This window comes from Myxine glutinosa, chromosome 5, assembly GCF_964187855.1.
Source record: "Myxine glutinosa chromosome 5, kmMyxGlut1.1, whole genome shotgun sequence".
Classification (NCBI taxonomy): Eukaryota; Metazoa; Chordata; class Myxini; order Myxiniformes; family Myxinidae; genus Myxine; species Myxine glutinosa.
The window spans coordinates 35,050,190-35,066,294 of NC_136265.1; the positions used below are offsets into that span (position 1 = coordinate 35,050,190).

Genomic DNA, 16,105 nt, shown 5'->3' on the forward strand with positions numbered 1-16,105 from the left:
GCCTGCGCCACATCAACACCAGACCAATCTTATCCGTCAAAACGACGCTTCTGATTGAAGGAATAAGGGGAGGAATGTGGATGAGACAATGTGGCACGTCCAGAGATATCCCAAGGATGTCAAAATACGAATGGAGAAATATGTTCATTTTCATTATTTAAATAATAATAATTTTAAAAGATTTTTAAAAAATTGGTGCGTGTTTTTTTCCCGGGGGTGGGGGCGGGGGGGGGGGGGTTGGAGGGTAGGGGTGGGTAGGGAGGGTAGACCTAAAAGATTTGTCAAACAAGACCTACCTTAAGGAATCCCATGCTGACTGCCTTTAATTAGTTTGTATTTATTATGATGAAAATTGTAAAATTGAAAGTTGGAAATTGCAAAAGGAAAATTGAAAATTTTCATCATACAGTCACGTGAAAAAGTAAGTACACCCCATGTAAATTTTTGACTTTTTCAACATATTTCAACATACAGCTATTTGATCTTCATTTCAACAATATTGATAGATAAAGGTGATATAATATAACAAATATCATGAAACATTTACATTTTGTAGTCCATTGTATAATTTAAATAAACATAAATGCAAATTTCGCATGTGGAAAAAGTAAGTACACCCCTACATTTATCACTACTTCAAATACCTAAAATTAGAATGAGGTGCACCAGCTCAGGTGCAAATGATTAGAACATCGTTAGAGAGGATCTTGGAGGAACCTGTCTTATTTAAACCTCAGACATTTCGTTTGGTTTGCTCTTTGTTGTTGAAGTGTGCGGCATCACCATGCCTAGATCAAAAGAGCTCTCTGAGGCCTTCAGAAAGAAGGTTATAGATGCCTACGAGTCTGGGAAGGGATTCAAAAAAATCTCCAAACAATTTGAAATCAATCACTCGACTGTCCGGAAGATCATCTACAAGTGAAGAAAATTCCAAACAACTGCCAACTTGTTTAGGCCAGGCCGCCCCAGCAAGTTCAGCCCGAGAGCAGACCGCAAGATGCTGAAAGAAGTCTCTAAGAACCCCAGAATGTCATCACGGGACAGGTAGCTCTTGCCACTGTTGATGTCAAAGTGCACGAGTCTACCATTAGAAAGAGGCTGCACAAATTTGATCTACATGGGAGGTGTGCCAGGAGGAAACCTTTGCTGTCCAGAAAGAACATCAGGGCAAGACTAAAGTTTGCCAATGAACACCTCGGCAAAGACCGGCACTTCTGGAACAATGTGCTCTGGACAGATGAGTCAAAGGTGGAGCTATTTGTCCACAGTACCAGAAGATATGTTTGGCGAAAACCAAAGACAGCATTTGACCACAAGAACCTGATACCAACTGTAAAGCATGGTGGTGGAAATATTATGGTTTGGGGCAGCTTTGCTGCATCAGGGCCTGGGCAGCTCACCATCATAGAATCCACTATGAATTCTTCATTGTACCAGAGGGTGCTTGAGGATAATGTGAGGCCAGCTGTCAGAAAGTTGAAGCTCAACCGAAGGTGGACCTTGCAACATGACAATGACCCTAAACCACCAAGGAATGGCTGAAAAGAAAGAAATGGAGGGTTCTGGAATGGCCAAGTCAAAGCCCGGATCTAAATCCCATTGAGATGTTGTGGGGGGATTTGAAACGAGCTGTGCATGCAAGAAACCCCTCAAACATCGCACAGCTGAATGAATTCTGCATGGAGGAGTGGGCAAAAATTTCTCCCAGTCGATGTCAGAGACTGGTAGACAGTTATAAGAAACGCCTACTTGAGGTTGTTTCTGCCAAAGGAGGCAACACCACCTATTAGAGCCAAGGGTGCACTTACTTTTTCCACATGCGAAATATGCATTTATGTTTATTTAAATTATACAATGGACTACAAAATGTAAATGTTTCATGATATTTGTTATATTATATCACCTTAATCTATCAAGATTGTTGAAATTAAGATCAAATAGCTGTATGTTGAAATATGTTGAAAAAGTCAAAACTTTACATGGGGTGTACTTACTTTTTCACGTGACTGTATACACACGCGCGCAAACACACACACACACACACACACACACACACACACACACACACACACACACACAATGGAGGCGGTGAGGGAGGTGGCATGACTTACTGGTCGCTCTTGCCTGGGACAGAGAGGACCAGGAGCTGTGTCAGAGATAGTAAAGACTGACCTGAGAACAGCATCTTTGATGAGACGAGATGGCGGTCGGTGTCGTGCCGTTCGATATGTGTTTGGGCAGCCTGGCTCTAGAGCTTGGTGGGACTTGTGAGCACGGCCTGCAGACTTTCGTAGGTTGAGGATGCGAGAGAACAAGGTGAGATCGAGGATTCGTGCTTTATGCGGTGGCTTCAGAGTGCATGACGGCTTTGGTGGGGAGGAGAGCCGTGCACTTGGTGCCCAAAGACGCGTGGATCTGGGATGCGGCCTGGCCTGGCAGCTTGCTGGGTTTCTCCGACCTCATCGTGCTGAGAGTGAAATCCGGGATTTGATTACTCCGTTTATGCCATGTTATGTCTGCAGGGAACTAAGCTCAGTGAGATCCACTAACGTACCAAATACAACAGCTTCGTTGGCAGCTTTGGCAGGGCAAGGGAGAGGTTAACGTGGCATGTGTTTTTGGCTTTTTGCCGACTCTAACCTGGCGAGGTCACAAGCGCACAGGGAGGGGGGGGGGGGCTGACATTTGGGGGACCCAATTGGAAGGGGGTCCTTGTAAAGTTCTGATGTAGAATAGATCACGAGGCGATGTCAAAGAGAACAATCATTTATTGCAGCACCCACAATCATGTTCATGTGCAACGACCTAGCGGCTGGCACTGCAGATGGGTGAAACGATTGTTCAAAATGAGAAAAAAGTGTGAAATCTGGCTCAGATTTACTACACAGTATACTGAATAATTTCTGATTAGGGGCCAAATTATTTTTTTCAAAATGGCGGCCATTTTCAAAATGTCCGCCATTGTGCCTGAAAACAGTAATATAAACATGGAAATCGGTATATTAAAGCTATTTTTGCTATGATTGAATTGGCTATTGGCTATTGGCTATTGGCTATTGGCTATTGGCCAGACACATATGGAGAAGACAAGATGGTGATTATGTTTGGAGGCCTGCACATTGAGATGTGTGCTTTCAAAACCATCGGTGACTGGTTAGAGGAACGTGGATGGACAAGTGCATTAGTAATAGCAGAGGCTGACATAACGTCACCAGGCACAGCAGACTCCTTCCTAAAGGCGTCACACTTGACGAGAACGAGATATTCTCATCAGGTCACAGCTGCTAGTTTGTACATCCTCATGAAGAGATCATATGATAGATACACAGAGAGTTTGGCAACAACTGAAACATCAGAATCATTTGACACGTGGCGCGACAGACGCATGCAGGAAAGCCCGCAATTCCAATACTGGGCTATTACTTTGAAATTTCAGCTCATCATCTTGAGCTTTGTGAGGTCACTTCGAGAGGCCAACTTTCAGCTCTACATTGAAGCCCTTGATCAACTTATGCCTTGGTTTTTCGCTCTTGATCATCCGCACTATAGCCGCTGGTTGTCGGTTCACCTACAGGACATGAAGAGCCTCAACTCAAGAATGTTCACCCCGAAGTTGCTGAACAATTTGAGAGTGGTAAATTCGTCATGAAGAAGACCCATCGTTCGTTTTCATCGATAGCACTTGATCACGCTCATGAACAGAACAATTCTGTTGTTAAAGGCGACGGTGGAGCTATAGGACTTAGCTAACCCAAGCTAACCCCGTACACACACGGTACGGTCCACACCGCCTGGCCCCTTGGCCGGAACTCCACCTTCATACTCCAAATCGCGAGCAAGCACTTCCGGTTCCACACAACTAATGTAATACCATTACAGTCCTCAGATGTGGCGGACCCGAGTGGAAGGGGGGCCTAAGAAAGATGAGAACTGGTGGGGGTGATGCACACGCACACACATGTGCAAGGGTCGTGATTTGGATGTATATATATGCACGATTATGGTTGATACGCGTTTTTCATTGGTTTTGCTTTTGGTTTTGCTTTGTTTTTCATGACATTGTAGCGGCTACCGCTGGGTTTACACAATCGCCTTGCACCTACCAAGGACGCGGAGCGATCACCATGCCGGGCTCGTCCAGGACGCCCGGGCAGACCCGCGCTCAACTTGCCAGGCCTCGGCCGGGACGCCCGGGCATGCCCGGGCACGCCCGGCCACGCCCGCTCTCGACTTGCCAGGCCGCGTCCGGGACGCCCGGCCACGCCCCCTCTCGCCTTTCCCGGGCAAACGCTCCGGGATAATGTGTGTATGTATAGGGGAAAGTGGTACAAAATGGACCCCTTGGGTCATATGGACCCCTTGGTATATTACACCAGCAGCTGCTGCCATCTTGTGGCTGTTCATGTTAAAACATTCCTTTGTGGATTAGCAGAAAGTAACAACATGGTGGCCATCCCTATCCAGTCTTGAACTCGAGCTGAACCATCCAACATTTTGACACCTACTAGGATCTATCGGTAGGTATGTGAGAAAATTGTGTTTGTGGTGACAGAGTGACTCATATTTCCTAGTGTTACTGCATGCTTTTAGAGTATAAGTCAGTCACTAAAATTGACCTTTGAAACATTCTGCCCAGTACATGTGGTTTCCAATGATGTCAGGTTTTCATGGAGGTCGTTCACGGGGCAAAACGGTCCATTTCCCTGGGGTAAAATGGCCCGTGGGGTACCATTTTACCCTTTAGTGGGCCATTTTACCCCATACATGTTTCTTATTTTTGTTACAAATATGTAGGCCTATGTATACATGTAGGCCTACCCTATATGTATGTATGTATGTATGTCTGTATGTATGCATGCTTGCATGCTGGCTGGCTGGCTGGCTGCATGCATGCATGTAACTTATACATATCTACTTATACCATGTCATTTTATGCACTGAAATATAAGTTCATCTATTGGGCAGGGTGCTTCATGATTGTTGTCTGCTTTAGTTAGTGCTGTTCTCACCAAGTCGGGTAATGAGGGTTAGGAATAAGGGATTATGGGTCATCAAAATGGTCACTGTGTGACATAATTATGTGTGACAGTATTTCAACTGGCCAGCCTGTTTGGGACTGCATATCGCAAGTCCGCTACAGCCGAGAATGCAGCAAATGGGTTTAGGAAAACTGGTATCTTCCCAGTGAACCGCAACATCTTCCAAGATCACGAGTTTGCTCCAGCGACAGTTACAGACCTCAACCAAAATGAACCAAGACCCATGGATGATAACCAGAGACCCCTTGAAGATGCCCATAGAGATGCTGATGTTCCTGCTCCTGGTGTTAATGCTGCAAGAGGCCCTGAAGATGCTGTGAGACCTGTTGGTGGTCCTGCACCTGATGTTAATGCTGTGAGACCTGTTGATGGTCCTGCACCTAATGGTAATGCTGCGAGAGGCCCTGCAAATGCTGTGAGACCTGTTGATGGTCCTGCACCTAATGGTAACGCTGCGAGAGGCCCTGGAAATGCTGTGAGACCTGTTGATGGTCCTGCACCTAATGGTAATGCTGCAAGAGGCCCCGAAAATGCTGTGAGACCCATTGGTAACACTCAAAGACATGCTGCTGTTCCAAGACCTGCTGTTGCAAGCACCAGTAGGGAGTTCATTTCACCCTTTCAAATCAGTCCCCCACCTAAGGCTACTCCTGCTAAGGGTAGGCCTACAACACGTCAATCAAAAAGGTCAATGTCAGAGCATTTAACATCAAGCCCATACAAGAAACGACTTGCTGATGCAGCTGAAGAAAAGAAAAGACAGGAAGCACAGAAGGCAGAGAAGGCAAAGCAGAGAGCTGAAAAAAAACCTCAGAAGCAAAAGAAAGTTGCAGAAAAGCCAAAAAAGAAGATAGTGAAGGGTAAACGGGCTATATTTACGGCACCAGAAGAATCTAGCGAGTCTGAGGATGATGATGGAACAATGTGCTTATTCTGCCGGGAAAGTTATAGTGTGATAGGAGAAGGATGGATAAAGTGCACAGTCTGTCGTCTTTGGGCCCATGATGGTTGTGCAGGTGTGGATGAAGAAGATGTGAATTTCATCTGTGACTTTTGTGCCTAATTATGTGCATAATCTCACCTTGTAGTCTGTAATTTTTCACAATAAATATTATTTCAGGTTCAAAGTGTTTTGATTGGTGACTCTGAGGGTAATTATTATGTTTTTCAATGGGGTGACCATATTACCCCACGGGGTGACCATATTACCCCACGGGGTGACCATATTGCCCCATATGTGGGGGCCATTTTGCCCAACGTGGTGTACAAAATGGCCCACTTAGCACATTTTTGGTCTTTGGTTCTCACCAGTGAATGGTTGATTTGATTCTAATACCAAGTAATTTGTGTATTTATAATGGAATAATGATTGTAAAGACACTGTCTGATTTCAGATATACTGCATCATTTTGGATAAAATTTCAAAGAAAGCTTAAGTGTGCCATTTTGCCCCACCTTCCCCTACTGCTGCCCGATAAACGGGCTTTTCAGAGTACCCGAGTTGTTTTGTGACAATAAAGAAACTCGGACGAATTCCAGCTTTTTGTCGCCTCCATTCTTCCGATTGACGTGGGAGCACAGCTCCTACAACATCATATGCTCACACATATTAATTTATGCATAATATACACATTTACATATGGCGCACATGTTGTATCGTATACACACATGTTATGCGGGACATGTTGTACAGTGGTATGTTGTGTACACCTGCCTTCTGTGTGACATATTGCACATATTTTGTTTGCACACACACAGACACACACAGAGACGCACACACATACACACACAGAGACACACACATACACACATACAGACACATACATATAGACACACACACGTGCATGCACACACAGACACACACACATACACAGACACACAGACATGTACGTAAACACATACACAGACATGTACATACACACACACACACACACACACACACACACACGTACGTAGACACATACACAGACATGTACATACACACACACACACACACACACACACACACACACACACACACACACACACACACGTACGTAGACACATACACAGACATGTACATACACACACACACACACGCACACACACACACACACACACACAGACACACACAGACGTACACACACAGACATACACCAACACACACACACACATCTCGTTTTTTCATTTCTGTTCTATCAAAATTCTATCTCTCTTTTATACACACACACACACACACACACACACACACACACACACACACACACACACACACACACAAACACACACACAGACACACACACACACACACAAACACACACACACAGAGACACACACACACACACAAACACACACACACACAGACACACACACACACACACACACTTAATTAATTGTACAGTACCGGTTGTTCCTAAACTTAAATATAAATAATTTAAAGGATTGTTGTAAATGATGTTAATTTCACAACATCCCATGTTCAACTTTATTTAAATTGTAAACCTCAAACATAGTTTCCCCACCTAAAGCAAGAACCTTAACCCGTAAGCAACTGACTAGTTTCACGACTGCATGGATCATCAGCTGGGCACCGTTCTTCCTCGAGGTTTCGATCCTTTCAGATCAGGACCTCTCCAAACGGCGGATCCACAACCTCGATCATGGATCCACATCAATAGATGGTACATCAGTAGATCCACAACCTCAGTTGCGTCCAGGCATTCAGTCAACCCATCAATGCAACATCACTTATTCCAACTTTACTCGCAATAGGATTTAATGCATTATCATATATTTATAACTTTCCTTACACACTCAATAATATGATAATATTGTTGTGGATATGAGAATGTTTTTTTTTTGTTGTTGTTGTTGTGTAAATTGTTGTAAAATATCGCCCTCCTTGCTCCAGTTATGTATAAAGGTCAAAGTGCGTCCCGTAATTAGTTCATAAACACCACACGTTAGCCAATCATAGATTTCCCCCCTTGTTGACAGTTATATCCTTATTATGTGTATTAGTGTAAGGCTGTGTCTTCCATTAATTGAAATACTCCATTGCACCAAGTGAAATAAGGTAGATTCCCTTCCAACCCCCCCTTTCGTCTACTGCCAACTGCATTTGCCGCCATTACGGCGTGGTCAGCTCGGGGAAGAAGGGCGTGCCCGCCCATCGTCATCAAGGGCGGAGCCAGAGGGCCGTGCTGACCAATCAGGGCCGAGGCGAGCTGACCGATGGGCGTGTCCTGGACACCAGCGGCTTGATCGCCTGAGGCGCTATAAAGCACGCGCTCGAAAGCCGAGAAGTTGTTGTTGGACTAAGCAAGAGAGGGAGAGGTGAATTAAAAGAGTTGCGCCAAAGGTTCCAAGAAGGAGTTGCACCAGAGAGGATCCCTGAAAGAGCTGCGGCACGCAGCAGCTTCAGCCACAGCAGCTTCAGCCACAGCAGCTTCAGCCACAGCAGCTTCGGGGCTTTGACGGCAGTTTCGAGCGGGGCCGCGAAGGAACGGCGGCTGCTAAACGCGCCGATCGAGAAAGGGCGGCGGCTGCTCATCCCCGACCCGACCGTGCTGCGGTTCCAGCTGAACCTTCCGCTCCCTCCAGCCATCCACCTCCTGCCATTCCTGTCATCATCCCCCCGTGTAAGTGTGCTTGTAGTCTGTCTTTTGTCTTGTCCCTGGGTATAAGTAAGCTTGTATAAGTTAATATTTGCACTGTGTCTCCTTGATTCCTTCTGTCTTTATTTTATTATCCTTCCTTCTCCTTGGTTTCTTTTGGTTGCAAATAGTAAATAAATTATATTTGTATTCCTTACCCTTTGTCTTTCTTCTTCTTCACATCCTTCGCTTTAGTCTTTTCCCCATTGAATATCTGTGGCGCGATTTTGGCCAATGTTCAGGAATCGGGTTAGTCGGGGTAACTGTTAGGGCCGCGGCGCCATCCGCTCGTCAAATCAACATCTTATCTGCGGTCCGTAACAATTGGTGTCGGGAGCGGGATTGGACTCGAAGCGCGCTTAACGCGCTCAAAATTACGAGCGGCCGAAATTTGTTTTGTTTTCGAAACAAAAAAAAACCCGAACTTTGAAGTCGTGCCATGGATAGTCAAGGCGATCGGATGCCGGTGGGGGGAACTAGAAGAGGGGTTAGGGGTAACCCAGGATCAGAGGGAAGAAATGGAGGAGAGCAATGAGGAGGTGGTCGAGGAGGTGTCAGGTGCACAAAATGGCGCCCTCGCGCACGTGGTTGAAGGGACGCAAAATGGCGCCTTGCACATGGCTACGGCGGCCGCACCCGCTGCACAAGTGGGAGGGATGGTCCAAATGCAGGCCCTCATGGAGCAATTTATGGCACAAATGCAGGCGTCCCTGAACCTGCAAGGGGATAAATCAAGGGCGGAAAGCAGAGAAATGGGACAAATGATGGAAAGGAATAGTGAGCGATTGGAGGGCCAAATGGGAGCAATGAGGGATGAAGCGAGGGGTACCGGTGAACGGTTAGACAATAATTTTGAGGGGTTAGACAATAATTTTAAGGGGTTGGACAGTAAATTTGAGGGGTTAGACAATAATTCAAAGGGGTTAGACAATAATTTTAAGGGGTTGGACAGTAAATTTGAGGGGTTAGACAACGGGATAAAAGGGGTGAAAAATGGGTTAACAGGGGTGGAAAATAGAATGGCTGCCCAGGAGAATCAGATAGAGGGGGTGAAGAAGGGGTTAATGGGGTTGGAAAATACAATGGACGACAAATTGCGGGAAGTAGGGGAGCAATCCGCCCGGGAAATCAAACGGATGGGGAACCAGATAGAGGAGGTGAAAGTCGGGTTGGAAGGTAAATTGGATGCTCAGAGGGATGAATTGGGACAGATGAGGGCGGCATCCACAAAAGAGATGGAGGAGATGAAGGAGGAAATACGACGAGGTGTAAGCGAGGAGGTCTCGGGGGTACGCGAGGAGGTAAAGCGAGGTGAGAAGCGTATGGAGAAAGAGGTGAGGAATAATAGGGCTAGGTTACAAGGGGGCATAGAGGACCTGACACAGGAGGTGGAACAGCTGACGGTGGGACAGACGGAGTTAGTGGAGCAGGTACAAAGGAACACTGCGATACTAGGAGGGTTAAAAGCGACACAAAAAGACATTAAGAACGAATTAATAGCGACACAGAAGGAATGTCAGATGGTCCGTGAGGGACTGACAACGAGGTTGGACGAGGTGACAGAAGTAATGGAGACAAAGGACCGGAAGGTGAGGACGCACATAGAAACGGTCAAGGTAGCCTTAGAGGACGAAATTGAGGAGACGCACCGGGAAATAAAAGAGGTGAAGGAAAAATTAGAGAAGGTGGAAGAGGGGGTGAGTGAAATTAAGAAGAGACGGACGGAAACTAAGAGGGAGATAAAGGAGCAGGTGATGGAATATGTACAAGGTCGGTGCTCAAATCGTGATGGTGTGCTCGCTAACCAAATAAAGAGTTTGCAGGTGGCGAAGGAGGTGCGGAGACGAGGTGCCAAGGTGAGTGGCGATATATTCGGAAATGTATATGATGTGAGGGGAGCTTCAGTCGGCTTGGGGGGTGGTGTAGACCCGGGTGTTCGTGAGAGGCCGTTGGTGAAGTGTGCGACAGGTACGGTGTGCGAAGGAGGAGGTGTGCGAGAATGTCCAACTCTGGGGTGTGTGAGGAAAAAGTGCGCGCCGAGGAGTGAGTGTGCTGTCGAGAGTGAGTTGGTCGTAGCGCGTGTGCGGGGGGGGGCACATGGAAGCGCGGAGTGGGGAGTGTTACAGAGGATGTAACGAGAGAGTGCACACCTGTGGTGAGTGTTACAGAGGATGTAACGAGAGAGTGCACACTGCACACCTGTGGTGAGTGTTACGGAGGATGTAACGAGAGAGTGCACACCTGTGGTGAGTGTTACGGAGGGTGTAACGGGAGAGAGCGCGCAAGAGGATGCGCGAGAAAGGTGTGTAACGGACGGGTGCATGAGGAAAGAGTGCACTGTCAAGAGTAAGGGAGAATGCACACCTGTGGTGAGTGTTACGGAGGGTGTAACGGGAGAGTGTGCGCAAGAGGATGCGCGAGAAAGGTGTGTAACGGACGGGTGCATGAGGAAAGAGTGCGCTCTCAAAAGTAAGGGTGAGTGCGCGACCAAGTGTGGAGGTGAGAGTAGTGAGAGTGACACGGAGCGAGAGTTGGTTGTGGCAGGTGAGAGAGGATGTACACCTGGAATGGAAGGATGCACACCTGGAATGGTAGAGCGCGTATGGGAATGCACGCTGGAGTTGGTAGTGAGGCACGTGGTTGGGTGTGCAAGTGAGAGCACACCTGTGGTTGTCACAGAGGAGGTGACCGAGGAGGGGGCGCGAAGAGGTGTGTTGGTGAGGTGTGCGAACGACGAGTGTGTGCAAAGGTGTGCGGTGGTCAGGTGTGTGACCAAGTCTGTAAGCGGAATGAGTGTACCTGGGTGTGTCAGGGAAGGTGCAATGACAAAGAGCATGGAGACGGCTGGATGTATGAGCAAGGAACGGGCTGCGGGGTGTAAGCATGCGAATGGAGCATCGACGCTAACCGGGTTAGCGGTTAGAGTGACGTATCGCCGAATCGGGCCTTCGGTGCGAACCGGGCAGCTTTGCGTGCCGCGGGGATCCGCGGCGGTTTCGAAAGAACTGCCGTGCGAGATCCACGCCGGGCCGCGCTTTGAACGGCCGCGTCCGTGCTCCACTAAGCCGAGCGGGCGGCCCTGTAGGAAGGGTCGTCATGACAACCCTTTGTGGTTGAGGCGTTCCGGCAGGTCAAAATCGGGCCATTGGACGGCTCCGTGCTGAGGTGGTGCGTGGGCTCTCGGCCTGGGTAAGCGTCCTTCCCTGCACCGAGTGCCGGACGCATCCAGCCGCCGGCACCAAGCAACCCGCATTCATTGCTCGGCTTTACGAAGCCGAGCTTTGGAGATCAATTGGCGCACCGAGAGGCACTAGTGAGTAGACTGTGATGATGAGGATAGTGTTTTGGACCCGAAATTAGAAAAACAAAATTTGATGATTGGGATTGGCAGAGTGATGATTGGTAATGGTAGAGTGATTGGCAGATGATTGGCAAATTTTTGATTTGTTGAATTTGGACGAGCAAAATTTATAGTGAGAGATACCCGATGTGATGGGATGGCAACTCTGCCATCTCTCACAGCGGGGGCAAAGGAGCACTAGTTTTATGGGGTTTATGGCAGTGAAAACTAGCCCGGGAGGGTTAGGATATAATGATAGGGATCTAGAGAAGATGACCTTAGGTAACGTTAAGGTTAGGTAGTGACAATGATACCTGTAGTGGGGACGCAGGTAGATTAGTGTGGATGATAATGACGTGGTATGTGCTTAGTTTAAAGGGAAGACGGGGAGCATTAAGTTAGCAGGGCAACAGGTAGTTCAGATGATGCCGTGTGTGAGGAACAGGTGTGATTGCACAGGTGTGCAACTGAACAGGTGTGTGGAGCAGTGTATGAGTGAGAGAAGGTGATTGTGCGTTGTGTTGACCAAATGGTCCAGGGACCAAGGAGGGTGCAGGTGGCACCAGGTGAGATTGCACAGGTGTGCAACTGCAGGTGTATGGAGAATGGTTGTGTGGAATAAATGGATGGTCGTGGAGTGAGTATGGTGGAAACTGTGGAGTGGAGTGGATGATGCGAAGGTGTGGATGGGGGAAAGGAGGATGGACCCCCATCACGAATACCCGGGGAGGGTAGTGTAAGTGTTAGGTAGAGGGTATAGGTAAATTGTGGTTGGATATTGGCATCTGTGGTGCGGGTAGTTGCACAGGAGTGTAGTGATGGGTGCATTAGTGTCGTGGAAATGGCTGGGCGTGTTGCCTGTTAGTGTGTGTAGTTGGTTTGGGCACTCCACCACTGTTAGGATGTCGGCCAGGTGAGGCCGCAGGTGGGCTCTGGGAGCCGGTAGAGTTGTTGTGGATGGGGCCCGAGGATCCGGAGGACGGACCCGGGTAGCCCAGTGCCAGAGGGCACCAAGGGGTGACAGAGCCAGGAGGGGCCTTCCCCAATTAGATAGGTTAGGGTGAGGAGCTAGGTAAGCTCGGGTGGCAACTGCAGTGGTGGAGGTGTGCAGGTGGGTAGGCCTGCTGGGAGAGCTACATGCCCCAGTCCTGAAATTGTGCAAGGGCACAGGGAGTTGCATCGGGGGAGTGAGACCCCAAATTAAGGAAGCACCACAGTTTGGTCAATGGGAATTGGGTTTTAGAACCCATAGTGTAAGTTGGCCAATGGATTGGCAGGGAAAGACCCCGGGTAGTGTAAAGTGTGTTAATGTCATTTAGAAGATAGTTAGGATTAAGAATCTCCTCACACCATCTACATCCACTCACCTGAGATGACGTACCTCCACACCATGCCAGGTGGTTTTTATTATTTTTATGATGCAAATGTTTTGGATTGTGAGACGCATCATGACGTGGGTGTGACATTGTGCTTTGTTGTTCCATCTCTCCCTCCTCATGAGGATTGATGATGAATTGGGTGATGGCAAATTTTGGTTAGAGGGATTGTGGTGACGAATTTGGTATAGAAGAGATATGGGGAGACGTGACGGTAGCGACGGATTTGTAAATGTGTAGATTGTTGTAAATATGGGGTAAGGGCAAGGGTAGAGTAGGTGACAGGGGGGGTGACGTACGGTAGGGACGAGCTTTCTCACTTCGCTCTCCGTACGCACTTCGCCTTGCATTGCCTGTATTGATGTGTACCCTTGTGACCTTACCCCTCGCTCATCTGTCTTTTCCCCCCTTGTCTCCCACATGAGGACCTGTGCGCCACTGGGCGCCGAGGGGAGCGTGCGTGAGTCCGCCATTGTGCGCCCGAAACTCCCGGAACCAGCTGTCTGCATCGATGCACCACCTTATGGACCACATGTCTGTGGCTGAGCACCACTGATGGACCCCATGGGTTGGGGCATGGCCCCTCTGCTGGAACCGGCCATGAAGGCCCGAGATCTTGCTGGCGGACCTTGGTCACAGGGCACCTATGCCCCACAGGTGAACCACACTAGTCGGCCCTGTGGGCCATAAATAAATAAAAATGGACACGTTGGGTGCATTTTGTTATTGCAAATAGGCCGCCAGCAAAGAAGATGACAACACCTGGAAGATAGCAATAGCCAGCAGAGGGAGCCGAAGAGCAAGAGACCACCAGCAGGGTTTGGGGTTGTTTGGTTATTTTTATTCATGAACAGTGATGACTGTGCACCGATTGGTGCTTGAGGGTGTTTTGGTGCGTTTTGGGTGCTTCATGGTGCGTCGATGCAGAGCAGACTGTCTCCCTCCCCCCAAAATGAACAATCACAGGTCCTGGGTTGCGTTTTGTAAATAAAGTAGAGTCATTGTAAATAATGCGCCCCCACCGTAAATGTATAGTTTGAAGACCATTCCGCAATTTGGTTAGCTATGGGCGTGAATCTGTTAGGCAGGGTGCAATGGAGCAGCGGGACATATTTATTTATGTTTTTAAACTGTCGCACTCAGGGTCAGGTTAAATGTAGAGGGAACTACACCTATGTGCCACACTAAAAGTTAAGGTAAGAGGCCCGGGCCGTGCCTAAGAGGAGGAGGATGCAGTGTTGTGGATATGAGAATGTTTTTTTTGTTGTTGTTGTTGTTGTGTAAATTGTTGTAAAATATCGCCCTCCTTGCTCCAGTTATGTATGAAGGTCAAAATGCGTCCCGTAATTAGTTCATAAACACCACACGTTAGCCAATCATAGATTTCCCCCCTTGTTGACAGTTATATCCTTATTATGTGTATTAGTGTAAGGCTGTGTCTTCCATTAATTGAAATACTCCATTGCACCAAGTGAAATAAGGTAGATTCCCTTCCAACCCCCCCTTTCGTCTACTGCCAACTGCATTTGCCGCCATTACGGCGTGGTCAGCTCGGGGAAGAAGGGCGTGCCCGCCCATCGTCATCAAGGGCGGAGCCAGAGGGCCGTGCCGACCAATCAGGGCCGAGGCGAGCTGACCGATGGGCGTGTCCTGGACACCAGCGGCTTGATCGCCTGAGGCGCTATAAAGCGCGCGCGCGAAAGCCGAGAAGTTGTTGTTGGACTAAGCAAGAGAGGGAGAGGTGAATTAAAAGAGTTGCGCCAAAGGTTCCAAGAAGGAGTTGCGCCAGAGAGGATCCCTGAAAGAGCAGCGGCACGCAGCAGCTTCAGCCACAGCAGCTTCAGCCACAGCAGCTTCAGCCACAGCAGCTTCGGGGCTTTGACGGCAGTTTCGAGCGGGGCCGCGAAGGAACGGCGGCTGCTAAACGCGCCGATCGAGAAAGGGCGGCGGCTGCTCATCCCCGACCCGACCGTGCTGCGGTTCCAGCTGCACCTTCCGCTCCCTCCAGCCATCCACCTCCTGCCATTCCTGTCATCATCCCCCGTGTAAGTGTGCTTGTAGTCTGTCTTTTGTCTTGTCCCTGGGTATAAGTAAGCTTGTATAAGTTAATATTTGCACTGTGTCTCCTTGATTCCTTCTGTCTTTATTTTATTATCCTTCCTTCTCCTTGGTTTCTTTTGGTTGTAAATAGTAAATAAATTATATTTGTATTTCTTACCCTTTGTCTTTCTTCTTCTTCACATCCTTTGCTTTAGTCTTTTCCCCATTGAATATCTGTGGCGCGATTTTGGCCAACGTTCAGGAATCGGGTTAGTCGGGGTAACTGTTAGGGCCGCGGCGCCATCCGCTCGGCAAATTAACATCTTATCCGCGGTCCGTAACAATATCATTAAATCATTCACATCTTACCTTAAATACATCAATCTACCAACCAGCATGACCACACCACCTACACACACACACACACACACACACACACACACACACACACACACACACACACACACACACACACACACACAGACACACATACAGACACACAGACACGCATATACAGACAGACACACAGACACGCACACGCAGACACAGACAGACACACACACAGACACATACAGACACGCACACACAGACACAGACACGCACACACATACACCTCCCCTACCCCCCACACATGCACAGAGACACACACACACACACCGACATGCACACACACAC

The 16,105-nt window shown here is 48.2% G+C and overlaps 1 protein-coding gene across 1 annotated transcript; it reads left to right on the top strand.

The window, feature by feature from the left end:
- Window positions 1–5,088: 5,088 nt before the first annotated feature.
- On the top strand, window positions 5,089–6,150 carry LOC144892017 (uncharacterized). Its single transcript, XM_078777169.1, has 2 exons — window positions 5,089–5,380; window positions 5,420–6,150. The coding sequence occupies exons 1-2, from the start codon at window positions 5,263–5,265 to the stop codon at window positions 6,100–6,102; spliced, it is 801 nt and encodes a 266-aa protein (XP_078633295.1). The 5' UTR covers window positions 5,089–5,262; the 3' UTR covers window positions 6,103–6,150.
- The last annotated feature ends 9,955 nt before the right edge of the window (window positions 6,151–16,105 follow it).